At 46.2% G+C, this 16,836-nt stretch overlaps 1 protein-coding gene across 1 annotated transcript in view; it reads left to right on the top strand.

Moving 5' to 3' along the window:
- The window catches only part of ABCA4 (ATP binding cassette subfamily A member 4), a 105,996-nt gene that overhangs the window by 68,411 nt on the left and 20,749 nt on the right, over nt 1–16,836 (top strand). The window contains exons 26-36 of the mRNA XM_043491309.1: nt 8–56; nt 634–878; nt 1,323–1,447; nt 3,458–3,556; nt 4,093–4,282; nt 4,931–5,025; nt 6,934–6,966; nt 13,339–13,444; nt 13,560–13,634; nt 14,898–15,067; nt 15,945–16,122. Coding sequence (XP_043347244.1) covers nt 8–56; nt 634–878; nt 1,323–1,447; nt 3,458–3,556; nt 4,093–4,282; nt 4,931–5,025; nt 6,934–6,966; nt 13,339–13,444; nt 13,560–13,634; nt 14,898–15,067; nt 15,945–16,122 — 1,365 coding nt within the window. The remainder of the gene's footprint in view (nt 1–7; nt 57–633; nt 879–1,322; nt 1,448–3,457; nt 3,557–4,092; nt 4,283–4,930; nt 5,026–6,933; nt 6,967–13,338; nt 13,445–13,559; nt 13,635–14,897; nt 15,068–15,944; nt 16,123–16,836) is intronic.

Below are 16,836 nucleotides of genomic sequence, written 5' to 3' on the forward strand. Positions count from 1 at the left end.
TTGGCAGGTTTTCCTGAAGGTCACAGCAGATGCTGATCCTGGATCACAGAATGCAGGTAGATATCCATGATATTCAGTGTCTGATGCTCTTTACTTGGGCATTCTGATAGCCTATTAAGAACGAGAATAATAGCTTCCAGTCCCATATGTCTTTCTTTTTATTACATAGCTGATCAGCAAGTGATGGTGATTTGGGGTTTGATCCATTATCTGAGAAGTCAATAGAAGTCAGATTTCCATTTTTGCTGGATCAGATCCTTAACCATATACATCAAAATCCATCCTCAAGTCTCTAAAATATAAGTGGTTTTGGCATCCAGCACTCTGCTGTCTATCAGTATGTTCACCACAGACTTGATTAACTCACCCATAGTGTTGAAAAAAGGGAATGGAATAGAGGATTAAGGCTGCAGTAACCAGCCTGCCTGGTACCAGTTGATGGAGCAGCATTGCAATGGTTGTAATGCAAAACAATGTAGCTGACAGGAATATATAGGTTTGGGAATATCTGCTTCCATCGGGGCTAAACTTCTAAAGAAGCTTACCCAGCAATGATGAACAAGGTTGAAATAGCCTCTCAGCCCCTCCTCCTAGGGAGTAATGCACATGATCACTTCAATTCCCAAAACTTAGGAGGTGTTCAAGAAAATGGCTTCACTCTCAGAAAAACCTGCATTGAGCAAAAACAGAAGGCTGAACAACCCCCTTTGGCGACCAATGGAGCCTCTCGAACACCTGCAGGCCGAACAGGGGATGGGAACGAAGGCAAAGGGTCCCGGCAGAATAAAGGTTCTCAGCTTGTCCATCAGCAAATCAAAGCACTGCTCATCAAACGGTTCCACCATGCTACCCGTAGCTGTAAGGACTTCCTTGCTCAGGTACCACTCGTTCCTTCATCACTGTCACTGAGTCTTCCCTAAAGAGTCCTCAGCACTAGTGGCCACAGGGATACCTCCATCAAAAGCAAGGGTGGTGATAATGACAGGTGCCAATGTCCTTGTGAAGGCTGTTCCAATTAATATCCCAGCTGTTCTGCATCTGACATTCAAGCACATATACACACACTATAGGCTCTCTCTCTGCAATTTGCCTCCTCCAAAATGTTTTGCTTTGATTGAGACTGTCCCTGATATAGTCCATGTTGGTAAAAACCAGCGCTATGGCAGCTCTGGTTGCTGGTAGTGCTGGGAATGAAATGGTGGTGCCTGAGAACAGAAGTAGGACTGATCCATGTGCTCTTGCTGTCCCTCCTTTGTGTATATGTGTTCTGAGCTGTACACAAATGTTATTGCACATTATAATGTTTTTCCTATTCCCTGCAGATTGTTCTCCCAGCTACTTTTGTGTTGTTAGCTCTAATACTTACAGTTGTTATCCCTCCGTTTGGAGAATATCCCAGCTTAATACTACATCCTTGGATCTATGGACACCAGATTACTTTCTTCAGGTCAGAGGAATCGTTTTTTAAACTAGATCTCCCATCCCCTTTCCTCCTTATCATTTAGGACTGCTGGGTTACATCTGCTGCTTCATGGGCCTTATTCCCCTCTCACTCATCCCAGAATAGTTAATTAACATGAAATTAACATGAGTGGAGAATCCAGCCCATTGTGTCTATTGTCTTACTGCAAAAGAATGGTTCTCAAATGTTTTCATATTGTGAATGGCCTATCTCCCAACCTCCATGTGCCAAATCTAGTGTTTGTGTTTAAAGTGTCCTGTTCCCCTCTAGTATCTGGTCCAATTAGAGTACTAAAGCCAACAACTTCCAACAGGTTATGGAGTTGTTCCTTTAGCTCCAGTGGTAGATCTGTGCTTTGGTGCTGAGGGTTGCAGCTTCAAAACCTGCAGATGACGTATGGTTGGGGTTGTTATACTTAGTTATATGTACTATTTGGACAATTTTCAGAGTAGCAGCCGTGTTAGTCTGTATTCACAAAAAGAAAAGGAGTACTTGTGGCACCTTAGAGACTAACAAATTTATTTGAGCATAAGCTTTCATGAGCTACAGCTCACTTCATCCAATGAAGTGAGCTGTAGCTCATGAAAGCTTATGCTCAAATAAATTTGTTAGTCTCTAAGGTGCCACAAGTACTCCTTTTCTACTTGGACAATACTAAAGAGAAGATGAAAGTAAACTTGCTTTGATGTGAGGGGTGCTGCTGCTTGGCTGTGTCCCTCCCACTTTGGCAGCTGCTGCTTTCCATTTTCTGGGCATAAGATTTTACCTTTGTCAGTACTCAAACTCTGTTCATTACCTGCCGAACCTCTAGGTCACTTGGCAGTTTGCCTGTGACTTCCTATGTATTTACTACCCTTTGTGCTGTCCACAAATATGATCACAATTGAATTTACACCAAAGAAACATTTGGCAAAGATATAAAGCATGCATCTTGCGGGGTGCAAAGAAACACTTTTGGTTTTAGTTTATCAGGTGAAAAATGTTTCTTTTAACCATAAGAGTCCTAGGCTGGACTATAACCATCAGAAAGCATCCTCACTTGAAGGCTGTAATGATTGTGAGGCGTTTGTACAAAGTAGCTTAACTGATCCCCTAGTGGTGTGTGGAGCACAGTTTGAAAATCACTGGTATGTAGCACCTGGCACCAACAGTGCACTACTGTTGTTAGATACTTTGTTGACATGGTTAGAATTCTTTCTTTGGCCTCATCCTATTAAAAAAAGGGAATGTGATACTTGTCTTATGATTTCTCTGTGTTTGCTGAGTTCCAGTATGACAGTTTATTCTGGGTGGGTCTGAGATGAAGATCAGCGTTCACTCATGAGTGCGATGATTCCAAGCTTACAAAGGGGAGTGTGTATTTGTATTAAGTGTTAAAATTGGTGGTTTGGTCTCAGGAAAAAATGGCCATTTCTTTGACCTTTAAGCCCTCTTGGAATCTTTCTAAGGTTTGTGTACCATATCCTATTAAAGAGACTAGATTATCAGCATCTAAGGGGAGTCTGCCTAGAAGAAGCTACGTGTCTACCAGTGGCGTATTAATGCCTACGCCGACAAATTTGCAGGGGCAGCACATTTATAATAGCAGCCAGAGGCTGCTTCCCCTGGCACTGGTTCGCGCCCCCCGCCCCAACTCCACCCATTCCCCACCCCCTCCCTGCCCCTATTGGTTCCCTTCCCCAAATTCCCGCCCCGGTCTCATCTCCTCTCCTGAGCGCACCGCGTTCCCCCCTCTTCTCCCTCCTTCGCGAAGCTGTTTTGCACACAAGCACTGGCAGGGAGCGGGGAGAATCAGGACCAGGCGGTGCGCTCAGGGGAGGAGGCGGAGTAGAGGTGCGCTGGAGGGGGCAGCAATTATTTCAGGGCCTGGGGCGGCAAAATCTTTAATCCGCCACTGGTGTCTACCTGTGTGATGCTGTCACTAGCTAGCTTTGTGTATTCTTCTTCTGTAGTCTGACAGGTTTTTATACAGTAAATCTTGTGCAATCTCCTTAGCAATGAGCAGCCTGGCAGTGAGCAGATGGTTTCCCTCACTGATGCCTTCCTGAATAAGCCAGGATTTGGAAATCGCTGCATGAAGGAAGAGCCTCTTCGGTAAGTCATTGGATATTCTCTCTTGAAGAAGAAATCACCATCCCTTGGGGAGTTGGTGTTCCTCCCCGTTCTGCTGCTGTAGGCTGCCTAGCCACAGGGCAGTGGTTAAGCCACCATGGTCCCTCTAGTGTAGGTATGGCCTAAGTGAGAACAAGATGAAGCTCTAAGCATTGAGGATGGATGGAAGGTACAGTCTCCTAGTATAGAGAGCTAGGAGAACCTGGTTAAAGTCTTGGTTCTGCCACGGACTTAATGTGTGTCAATGGGCAAATCACTTAACCTCACTGTTCCTCAGTTTCCCATCTGCAAAATGGAGACAATAACCTCACAGATGTGGTGTTTGAGTCACGGGTGTTTATCAAGCACTCTGAGGTTCTCTGACTGGGAGACACTCTTCTCATTGGTAATGACACACTGCGGGGGAGGAGTGCAAAAGGAGCAAACATCTCAACTACAGTGGCATTTTTTCATGTGTTTATGATCTCTGGTGAGCTATATGATGGCGCTGTTAAAACACACTGTGTTCCTCTGTACAGGGACTACCCATGCAATAATATGTCAACTGCCTGGAGTATACCACCTATTCCTCCGAACGTAACCAACCTGTTTCTGACCCACAAATGGAGCCCTGACGACCCTTCTCCCTCCTGCAACTGCAGCACTCACAAGAAGCTTACTATGCTCCCGGAATGCCCGGCGGGAGCTGGAGGCCTTCCTCCCCCACAGGTACCGTGCAACCTCTAAAGCAACCCCAGTCAGTTGGGAGATGAGGTTATGTGATAAATAAACTACACTACCTGTATTTGTAGGTTTCAGAGTAGCAGCCATGTTAGTCTGTATCAGCAAAAAGAAAAGGAGTATTTGTGGCACCTTAGAGACTAACAAATTTATTTGAGCATAAGCTTTTGTGAGCTACAGCTCACTTGTAGGGAAGAAAGTGCTTATCAAGCAAAATATGTGTGTGTGAATCATTTAGTAAACAGCACTGCATTGGGTATGGAAGAGATGGAAATACATTTTCCCCTGCTCTGAGCCTGGATTCTGGATGACTAGATAGAATTAGCAAGCATGTAAAGTTTCAGAGTGAATCCAGGATGGCTTGTTTCAAGCCTTGCAGACTTCTGTGGAACTTTCACATGATTTCCCCTCAAACACCAGTGAAGCACAGAGTTGACTCAAACCCAGGTGGAACTTTTTGGTTTCAGTGGTGTTGGGAATCCATACAAATCAAAGCTAGATAAAAGTTACTTTCAGGTGAGATCCTGTGAACTAAAACTAACGGTGTGGTTTTTCCAGACAAACACTCATTTGATGGGCTTAGGGACTGTAACTGGTTGGTTTGCTGTAACTGGTTGAATTTTCTTTGCCTCCCAGAGAGTGCAGCGCAGCACAGAAATTCTTCAAGATCTCACTCACAGAAACATTTCTGATTTCCTGGTGAAAACTTATCCCAGCCTGATCAGAGAAAGGTAGGAGTCATTCTCTCTGAGAGGTTTCTATTTGCTTGTCACATTCCTCATAGAATACACATTTGTGATATCCTCAGTAGCAGTAATATGACATAGCACTTTATTTGCTCACAGTGTACAGCCATTAACCCTCACCAGCCTGGGAGGTAGATAAGGATTACTATCCTTCCTGGGTGGGATTAAACTGCACCAGTATAAGCACTTTTATACCAATATAACTGCATCCACCCTAAGCAGCTTGTACTGCTTTAACTATACCTGTATGGCCGGAGCAGTACAACTTTTATGTGTGGACAAGCCCATAGAGGCAGATCTGGGATTAGACTTCAAGGGTACATATACGCTGCAGTGTAAGCCTTTCAAAATCAAGCTCAAATCTAACCTCCCCACCCCTTTCCATCTACACACAAATCGTATTGCCCAGATCCCAGGAGGGTCCAAGCCTGAGTCAAGCTGGGATCTAGGGATTCAAGCCCTATTGCTTTGCAATGTGGACTCAGCCCCACTGGGCTTGCTCTCTTGACATCTGCTGAATTTTTTTGTCCTCTGGACAGTCAAGTTTTCCCACACTGCACCCCAAACAAAGGGGTAGAGTAGAGTGGTTACATTTTGGGAGGGCACTAGGAAGACTTGGGATATGGGTGGTTGGAAGTGGACCCACATAATGTAATGTAGACGCTGGAGACCCAGGGTTCAACAGTTCCTAACCTGGGGATATGAATGAGTGTAGTCGCTTAAGCCCTAGGTTAACAAACCTGGGGTCTGCTAACTTGAGTTCTATTAACTCTGGGCTTACATTGCAGTGTAGACATAATCCAAGAGTACCTGACTCCAAGGACATGTCTACACTGCAATAAAAAACCTGCGGCACCGAGTGTCAGAGCCTGGGTCAGCTGAATTGGGCTTATGGGGCTCAGGCTCTGAGGCTAAAAACTGCAGTGTAGCTGTTCAGGCTCAGGCTGGAGCCTGGGTCTCCAGCCCGAGCCCAATATCTACACTGCAGTTTTATAGTGCCCCAGACTGAGCCCCATGAGCTTGAGCCCCAGCTGCGGTCATGCCACAAGTCTTTTATTGAGGACAGACATACCCCAAGATCAGAGTTCAGTCTGTGCTCTCTTTCCAATACTCGCTGCACTGCTTGAAATGTCTTTGAGATTAACTATCCTAAGGTGTTGTTTTCTCACTAGCACCTGCCCTCCTTAGGAGACACCATGAACTCTTGTGATGTGTTGGTATAAACCATTTTGATGTTGATTCAAGATAGAGCTAGAACAGCACCACTGTGTGTGACCTTACAAATCGTTTGCTCACCTCTGCTTAATCTGGAGATGCTTTCAGTCTCAATTCTTTCCTCTTCTGGCCCTTATCCTGGTATGAACCTTGGCAGCAATAAAAAAACAGAAAACCCACTCCAGAAAGTTTATGGACTCCTGATGATAAATCCCCATCTCAGTGTTATCAACACTCAGTATGCCCATAGAGGCCTCAATTCAGCAGAGTGCTTAAGTACATGCTTAATGTTAACCTGAGCCAGAGCAAGCCATTTAGAGTATGTGTATGCAACGTTTTGGAACAAGCCTCCCAGCACTGGTCAACAGACTGGGGCTAATGGAGCTTCTGCTAAATGCTCTAAAAATAGCTGAATAGACAGAGCTTTGAAGATGCAACAGGAGCTGAACCTTGGGCTCTGAAGCCTGTCCCTCTCCCTAGGCTTCAGAGCCTGAGCTCCAGCCCCAGCTGCAGCTTCAAGGGGCTGTCTGTACAGCTGTTTTTAGAGTATGAGAGCAAGCCCTCCTAGCCTGAGTCAGTCAGCCAGGCTGGGAGGCTCGCTCTCGCTCCTTCAAAATGCTGTGTAGACATACCCTTAGTTTGATCTGAAACGCTTCATAATCTCCTTTTCTGTTGCAGTTTGAAGAGTAAATACTGGGTCAATGAGCAAAGGTATGAAACTGATTTATCAATTACAGTGGTAAATAAACAAAGCAGTGATTTTTCTGTTTAACTTTGGAACCTAAAAATGTTTCTCTGAATGGGAGAGGTGAATTTGTGGCAGATAGCATAGGGTAGACAAAGGTATGGCTACAGAAACTAGTATGCTGCATGAGTTAGGGATGGAGGTCATTGGGGAATTGACAGCAGCATTATTGTATTCAACTGGATCTGCCTAGGCACACAATGAAACCAGCACCAGCTTCATTTTCTCGCAGGCCAGGTGCAATCTCCTGTCTCTGACTCAGTGTGTTCCCATGCCATTTCCCTGCTCTGACTTTTTCTCATCCTATACACCTATTGTTTCTCTCATTAACACCTCATGAATGCCTGAGATGCTCCCTTGCACTAAGTTAATGAGGTGTTAAGAAAACAATAAGTAATCAGGTGCTTCAGGTATCCATGCAGTTGGGTTATTATATCTAAGAAAAGGGGGGGAGCCAGAATTGAAATGGTCAAGATTATAAATTGTTTTGATCTGTAGGTTTCACAAGGTACAAATCACTATCCTTTTTTAACAGTGTTTGTCAGAATAAAACCATCACTTTAAAATCAATATGGTTTTATCTACACTGGCAAGTTTCTACGCAGTAAAGCAGCTTTCTGTGCTGTAACTCCCGAGGGGTACACGCTGCCAAGCCACTTCGTGCGCAGAAACTGCGCAGTTGCAGGGCCGTAAAAAAACCACCCCAATGAGAAAAGGAGTACTTGTGGCACCTTAGAGACTAACAAATTTATTAGAGCATAAGCTTTCGTGAGCTACAGCTCACTTCATCGGATGCATTTGGTGGAAAAAACAGAGGAGAGATTTATATACACACACACAGAGAACATGAAACAATGGGTTTATCATACACACTGTAAGGAGAGTGATCACTTAAGATAAGCCATCACCCACAGCAGGGGGGGAAAGGAGGAAAACCTTCCATGGTGACAAGCAGGTAGGCTAATACCAGCAGTTAACAAGAATATCAGAGGAACAGTGGGGGGTGGGGTGGGGGGGAGAAATACCATGGGGAAATAGTTTTACTTTGTGTAATGACTCATCCATTCCCAGTCTCTATTCAAGCCTAAGTTAATTGTATCCAGTTTGCAAATTAATTCCAATTCAGCAGTCTCTCGTTGGAGTCTGTTTTTGAAGCTTTTTTGTTGAAGGATAGCCACTCTTAGGTCTGTGATCGAGTGACCAGAGAGATTGAAGTGTTCTCCAACTGGTTTTTGAATGTTATAATTCTTGACGTCTGATTTGTGTCCATTCATTCTTTTACGTAGAGACTGTCCAGTTTGGCCAATGTACATGGCAGAGGGGCATTGCTGGCACATGATGGCATATATCACATTGGTAGATGCGCAGGTGAACGAGCCTCTGATAGTGTGGCTGATGTGATTAGGCCCTATGATGGTATCCCCTGAATAGATATGTGGACAGAGTTGGCAACGGGCTTTGTTGCAAGGATAGGTTCCTGGGTTAGTGGTTCTGTTGTGTGGTGTGTGGTTGCTGGTGAGTATTTGCTTCAGATTGGGGGGCTGTCTGTAAGCAAGGACTGGTCTATCTCCCAAGATCTGAGAGAGCGATGGCTCGTCCTTCAGGATAGGTTGTAGATCCTTGATGATGCGTTGGAGAGGTTTTAGTTGGGGGCTGAAGGTGATGGCTAGTGGCGTTCTGTTGTTTTCTTTGTTGGGCCTGTCCTGTAGTAGGTGACTTCTGGGTACTCTTCTGGCTCTGTCAATCTGTTTCTTCACTTCAGCAGGTGGGTATTGTAGTTGTAGGAATGCATGATAGAGATCTTGTAGGTGTTTGTCTCTGTCTGAGGGGTTGGAGCAAATGCGGTTATATCGTAGCGCTTGGCTGTAGACAATGGATCGAGTGGTATGATCTGGATGAAAGCTAGAGGCATGTAGGTAGGAATAGCGGTCAGTAGGTTTCCGATATAGGGTGGTGTTTATGTGACCATCGCTTATTAGCACCGTAGTGTCCAGGAAGTGGATCTCTTGTGTGGACTGGTCCAGGCTGAGGTTGATGGTGGGATGGAAATTGTTGAAATCATGGTGGAATTCCTCAAGAGCTTCTTTTCCATGGGTCCAGATGATGAAGATGTCATCAATGTAGCGCAAGTAGAGTAGGGGCATTAGGGGACGAGAGCTGAGGAAGCGTTGTTCTAAGTCAGCCATAAAAACGTTGGCATACTGTGGGGCCATGCAGGTACCCATCGCAGTGCCGCTGATTTGAAGGTATACATTGTCACCAAATGTGAAATAGTTATGGGTCAGGACAAAGTCACAAAGTTCTGCCACCAGGTTAGCCGTGACAGTATCGGGGATACTGTTCCTGACGGCTTGAGAGGCGTACAGCTTTCTGTGCTGGGGCTACAGTGCCGCGGTGCCAGTGTAGACACCCTGGTCGATTGCAGCACTGCGATTGGCCTCCGGGAGGTGTCCCACGATCCCTGTTCTCGCCTTTCTGGTCATCGGTTTGAACTCTACTGCCCTGCCCTCAGGTGACCAACCGTGAGCCCCACCCCTTAAATTCCTTGGGAATTTTGAAAGTCCCCTTCCTGTTTGCTCGGTGATGCGTGCAGTGGTCTCAGCGCATCTTTCCAGGTCACCATGCCTGCTTCATGCACCAGGCGATCCCCCACTTGGAGCAATGCCGAGCTGCTGGACCTCGTCAGCATTTAGGGAGAGGAGGACATCCAGTCCCAGCTGCGCTCCAGCCATAGGAATTATGATAACTGTGGACAGATTTCACGATGCATGACAGAAAGAGGCCATGACCAGGACACACTGCAGTGCAGGGTCAAAGTGAATAACAAAGCATGGAAGGCAAACCGCTGCTACGGTGCTGTGCCCATGAGCTGCTGGTACTACAAAGAGCTGGACGCGATACTCAGCGGCGACCCCACTTCCACTGCGAAGACCACTGTGGATACTTCGGTGGCTCGCATGCCAGTTGAGAGTGGTCCGAGCCAGGAGGAGGAAATCTTGGACAAGGATGTGGAAGGGGAGGGGGACCCAGAGGTAGAGGAGGTCTGACATGCATGCAGCCAGGAGCTCTTTTCTACCGCAGAGGAGGCTAGCCAGTCACAGCAAAGCACAAACAGGAGAGGAGGCCCCTGGTAAGTGTCTTCAATTTTGGCAATTGCTGAAGTGAATTGTTGGGGGCAGGAGGGTTGCAGAAAGCAGGTTTGTGTCTGTATGATGTGCGTACCACCACATGCCTAGTCTGAGCCGTGTTGATTGACTCCCTCACTTCACGGAAATCTGCCTCTGAGATCTCCATGAAAGTCTCAGGGAGATACTGGGCAATCCACTGCCGCAAGTTCTTTGGCAGAGCTGCTTTGTTTCTTGTCCCATTAAGGGTAACTTTCCCGTGCCACTGGGAATCACTGGGGCTGCAGGGACCATTGGTGCACACAGGCAAGCCACATAAGGGTCAGGGCAGAAGCCACAGTCTTGGAGAAGACCCTCCCTTGATTCCCTGCTCACCCTCAGCACCGAGATATCTTCCATAATGAACACAACCTGTGGAAAATGTGGGGACAGTAATGATTATAAGCCCTCCCCTCCCCCACAGTGGTGGCTCTCCCCAAGAGCCGTATGCCCAGTATACAGTACAGTTCTGGAACACTCATTTCCCCTGCCCCTGCAGTTACTCACCATTTTGGGGGTTTTGTGGCTCATGTGTGCTTGCCTGGGGTCAGCCAGTTAGTGATAGGTATGTGAATGTTTTAAATCACTGAGTTAGTGGTCTCTGTGTGGCAAACAATACTGCTTCTGTAAAATGTTGCATTTTGGCTTCACAGAGATGACCTTGGGAGCCCAGCCTCCCTCTTTATTATCGCAGGCTGAACGGCTGCACAGAATTAGAAAGCAGCCATGAAGAACTAAAGAGGACTTTCTGCATGATGTCATGGTGCACTCCATGGCCGAAAAACAAGAACTGAAGGAGTGGCAAGACAGCAAGAAGAGGGACTGAAAGGAGAATGCAGCGTGCCAGAATGAAGCCACGGAGCGGCTCTTAAACGTTATGGAGCGTCAAGTGGACATGCTCCAAGCGCTACTAGCGCAGCAAACCGAGCAGCTCCGTGCCCACCCTCCCCTGAAGCCGCTGTCGCAAAACTCTTTCCTATGTGCCCCCCAGACACCGTCAAAACACTTATCGACCTCTCGGCTCCAATCTTTACCTGCTGCATTCCACTCCTACTCCATCACAGTCCAGCCCTGTGGACTCCCAGTACCCACTGCACTCAACACCGGTCCCTCCGCAGTTTAGCCCTGAGGAAGTACAGTACCCGCTGCACTGTATTCCAAAGGACAAAGTTGCATACGATACCTGGACATACACAAATGTTTAACTGTCCTGGGACTGACCCTCCCTCCCCACATCCCCCACAGTGCTGATGTGTTTTTTGGTTTGTCTCTCCTCTGGTGGTTGTTTTTTAATAAAAGAATTGTTTTGGTCTGAAAGCAATCTTATTCCATTAATTGGAAGCAAACAGCCCTGCAAAGCAACAGGCAATTTTCTTAAACCTTCATAGTGCATCATCTGCACCAATCACAATCACCTCCTGGCATTACAAGCACTGCACTCCCGAGCATAGCAACAAATATTAGTGGCTTTCAGCTTCAAATTGCTGCCTCAAGGCATCCCTGATCCTTATGGCTCCCTTGCTGCACCCCTCTAATAGCCCCGGTCTTTGGCTGTTCAAATTCAGCCTCCAAGCACTGAGCTTCAGCAATCCAGCCAGGGGTGAAAGTAAAATTGAACTCTTACTGGTACAGGGGCTGGCTCTGCCCCCACCCCAACGCCCCTGGAAGGGGTGGGGCCTCAAGTAGAAGGGGCAGGGCTGGGGGTCAGCATCCCCCAGCCAGCCCATCTGCGCTGCCTGGCCCACACCACCCAGGGCTCCAGCGGCAATTTAAAGGGCCCGGGGGTCCGGCTGCTGCCACAGTAGTAGCAGTGGTGACCGAAGCCCCAGGCCTTTTTAAATCACTGGCCCCGGAGCAGCTGCTCCTTTGGTTCCCTGCTTGCAGCTTGCTGAACAGGCCAGTGTTCTGAAAGATGCATGCGTCATGCACCTTTCTGGACCAGCCTGCGTTAATGTCTGTGAAACACCCATGGTGATCCACAAGAGCCTGGAGAACCATTGAGAAATACCCCTTGCGATTAATGTATTGGGTAGCTAGGTGGTCTGGTGCCAGAATTGGAATATGTGTGCCATCTATTTCCCCTCCACAGTTAGGGAAGCCCATTTGTGCAAAGCCATCCACAATGTCATGCATGTTGCCCAGAGTCATGGTCTTTCGGAGCAGGATGCAATTAATGGCCCTGTACACTTCCGTCTACATGAGCCCAATAGTCAACTTTTCCACTCCGAACTGGTTAGCAACCGATTGGTAGCAGTCTGGAGTAGCCAGCTTCCACAGTGCAATCACCATGTGCTTCTCCAATGACAGGGCAGCTCTCGTTCTTGTGTCCTTGCGCTGCAGGACTGGGGCGAGTTCATCACACAGCCGCATGAATGTGGCTTTCCTCATCCGAAAGTTCTGCAGCCACTGCTCATCATCCCAGACATGCATCATGATGTGATCCCACTACTCAGTGCTTGTTTTCTGAGCCCAAAAACGGTGTTCCACTGTAGTCAGCACCTCCATGAATGCCACAAGCAATCTCGTGTCATAGCTACTACGCATGGCGAGATCAATATCGCACTCCTCTTGCCTTTGTAGTTTAAGGAATAACTCCACTGCCACTCCTGATGTGTTAGTCAGAGTGAGCAGCATATTGGTCAACAGAGCAAGATCCATTCCTGCAGACAGAAGATGCAAAGCGTGCTGTACACAAACCATTGAAAGATGGTGGCAAATGCCGACGGAAGCACAGGGATAGCTGGGATGCGAAGCAATGCATCATGGGGCATTGGGACAGGACCCAGGATGCCCCACGATCCCCTCCTTGAGGAAGAGGAAGAGATGCTCTGTGGGATAGCTGCCCAGAGTGCACCTCTCCGAATAACGATGCAAACAACGCAAGTGTGAACACGCTATTGCGTAGGCAGCTGACAGTGTGAACACACAACAGCAGTTTCTCTTCCCTTCCCTTCCCTTCCCTTCCCTCTCTGAACAGCAATGTAACTGCCAGTGATATAACTCTGACAGTGTAGTCATATTTGCAAAATCTCTAACAGCTATGTGGTTTGTTAGCGAGTGGAGGCTTTTACACATAAATTATGTATCTAAAGCAAACATTTACTAAAGCAGCTTTTAGTATTTCTGTTGACTAGAGAGATTTGGATGTATAATATAAGTATGCTCTTCTGCTAGGTATGGAGGAATTTCCATTGGAGGAAAACTCCCAGTCCTTCATGTCACTGGAGATCAAATTGTTGATTTTTTGAGAAATCTTGGCCAAATGATGAATATAACAGGGGTAAGCAGGAATGTTTTGTCTGTTTGTTAAAATACAGCAAGCAAATGTTGCAAATGTGTAGAACCAAAATCTCATTCTGCTGGCTGATTTTAGACTTTGTTTTCTTGACTTTTAGGGTCAAGCGGTGATGTCTGTTGCTAAAGAAATATCTAATTTCCTTAAATACATGGAAACTGAAGACAACATTAAGGTATGTGGGGAGGATAGTCTGGAAACACACTGCTGTTTTGGAGCCAGATTCCAATCTGTAAGAACATTATTGTCCGTAGCTAAAAAGAGAGTTTAAGTGTTATGTCCGTTTCTTGTATGCAGTGTTGTAGCTGTGTCAGTCCTAGGATATTAGAGAGACAAGGTGGGTGAGGTAATATTTTTTATTGGACCAATTTCTGTTGCTAAGAGAGACGAGCTTTCAAGCTTATACACAGCTCTTCTTCAGGTCTGAGAAACCTATTTATTCAGAGTGGCACAGCTAACTACAAACTGGAACAGGTTGTTTAGCACAAGTAGTTAATACATATTTCCAGGGACCTCTTCAGCTTGAATGGATCCTTGAAATACATGCTAAACAATCTAAACGTGCTAAATGTGTTAAACAACCTGATCCACCTTGTATTAAGCTGTGACACTCTGAGGCTATGACTATTCCACCCCCTTGAGAGACATAAGTTACACCAGCATAAGCAGTAGTGTGCACAATGCTAGTGTGCACAGCGCTATGTAGCAGGAGAGATTCTCCCGCCAACATAGCTTCCACTGCTCATGGAGGTGGGTTTTATATGCTGACAGGAAAACTCTCTCGCGTTGGCATAGAGCGCGCTGCGCCGCTGTAAGTGTAGACATGCCCTGAGTCAGGGGTGCGGCAGCACCCTCTGATTTTAAGCGGTTTCCATCAAATACAGGGTTCAGTACCCCCACTATAAAAATTGTTCCAGGGCCACTGCTCTGAGTAAGTTTCCCAGATCTGAAGAAGAGCTCTGTGAAAGCTCAAAAGCTTCTCTCTCTCACCAACAGAAGTTGGTCCAATAAAATATATTACCTCACCCATCTTGACTCTTTAATGTCTGTTTCTTGCAAGTAATTTTACTGGACACACTGATACATGCAAAGTTATGTTTAATGTAGTAGTTTTCTATTTTGTTTTGTTATCCTGTTGCCATTCTATACACTTTCGAAGAATATCTTTCAGGTATTAAAAAGCTGACTTTGTAAATCCATTGCCCCATTGTTGGAAAGCTTTTTTAAAACCACTGTTTTGGAATGATCTCACTAAAATACAACATGTGGGTTCCCCCTGCTGGGTCACTTCAGGTATCTAACAAACCCTCAGAGCTATGCACATTCCTGTTGACATTTCCCATCTGAGAAGTAAACAAAAGGCAGCCACGTGGCCTCCTGCTGCTCTGTGTTAGTAGTTCAGGCTGCTTAATATACTTTTGCTTTCTGGCTCTTAAAGGTGTGGTTTAACAATAAAGGCTGGCACGCCATGGTAAGCTTTCTCAATGTAGCCAACAATGCAGTCCTGAGAGCCAATCTGCGACAAGGCCAAGCTCCTGAGGAATATGGGATCACTGCAATAAATCATCCTCTGAACCTCACCAAGGAGCAGCTCTCAGAAGTCACTGTGTAAGCTGCAGTAGTTTCTCTGGATTCTTTCACACATTTATTTCTCTTCCTCTCCATTCAGCCTATTCCAACCCCCCGCTTCATTCCTGAGAGCTCAAACACCAAGTTGAAGCTTGGTATAGTTTAATTCAGGGCATATGTTTTTATGTGCCATTTGCATGGGGACCCTTTCCTTCAATTTTATCATAGTCAGAAGTTAGGTAAAAAAATCTCTTCTGTGTTCTTTGCCTGTGAGACTAGCTCATTACTGTTCCTTGCAGAGAGGCTCTCCCATCCTACCTACAGGCTGTCTCCATTGGTAACATAACTATGGGTGTAAGCACGCCTGTGTCATGTATCAGAAAAGCCAGAGTAAAGGCATCATAATTTGGCTCTTAAGTGCTCACAGGTACTTGGTGCTGTACAAGACACACAATCAAACGTTCCCTGGCCCAAGAAGCTCTCATACCATGGCATTTTCACAGCTGTGCATGGTCCTTATATTGGGTCTTTTATTAACCCCCATTGCTGAATGTCTCTGTCTGGCTGCACCTGAGTGACTGTACGGTCTGTAACAGCAGGGCTGCCTTGAGGGGAGCAAATGTTATGTGGGTGTGCAGGGAACAGATTGATCTGTGTGTGTGTACTTGTTAGTTACAACCCTGAACTTAATGCCACAAAATATACTAACAAATTCCCAACCTTTGAATAATCCTTGACTTCCAAAATACCCTTGTGATAGCTGGATGTTAAAACTGCCTGTAGTTTTCAAGGATTTCCTGCTGGTGTTAGCTAGTATGGGTTGTAGCTGCTTGTGCTGGCTCAGAGTTCTCTAGTGGCATTATGAATTACTTTCACTCTTGCTCATACGGTCCCTCCCTCCTCTGCTTTGTTGCAGGCTGACCACTTCGGTGGATGTTGTTGTTGCCATCTGTGTGATTTTTGCCATGTCCTTCATCCCGGCCAGTTTTGTTTTGTATCTGATCCAAGAACGGGTGACGAAGGCCAAGCACCTCCAGTTTGTCAGTGGTGTTAGCCCTGCTGTTTACTGGCTAACCAATTTCATTTGGGACATAGTGAGTAACTGCTAGTTGGAGCTCTTTGTCTGGAGCTATTCCTGCGTTTGGTTTATCTTGGAACCTGTAGACCTGTTCAGTGAGGTAGATCCCAAGCACAGCAAACTATTCATTTCTTAAAACATTACCTGGGTAGCTTGTACTAAGCGCCTAACCTCATGGATTTCCAGTGCATACAATTGTATCTTTCTGTACATACTATTATTTTGTATTGTTGCAATGTAGAATAACGCAGTCATTGGGGCTAGTTTAGAGCTGTGCTGAGAGCCTGGCTTTCACTTCCCAGGCCAGGAGGGAACAACTTCTCTGACTGACTTAGGCCATGTCCGCACTGCTGCAGCACAGCTACAATACCGTAGTGTAGATGCTTGCAGCACTGATGGAAGGGTATTTTCCATCGATGCAGTTAACCCACCTCTCCAAGAGGTGGTAGCTAGGATTCTTCTATTCAGGCTAGCCGCATCTACACCAGGACGCAACTTAACTACAACAGTCTGGGTGAGAAAGTTTTTACAGCCCCAAACAACACAGCTAGGTAGATCCAATTTTTAAGTGTGAATCAGGCTTAAGGCAAAGTGATAGCAGACTCCAGAAGGAGCCCTGTTCCAGCCCTTCTCATTTAAAAAAAAGAGAGTTTGCCACCGCTGCCACCATGTCAAGGTTCCTTCCCCACTCTGAACTCTAGGGTACAGATGTGGGGACCTGCATGAAAGA

This window comes from Dermochelys coriacea, chromosome 8, assembly GCF_009764565.3.
Source record: "Dermochelys coriacea isolate rDerCor1 chromosome 8, rDerCor1.pri.v4, whole genome shotgun sequence".
NCBI lineage: Eukaryota > Metazoa > Chordata > Testudines > Dermochelyidae > Dermochelys > Dermochelys coriacea.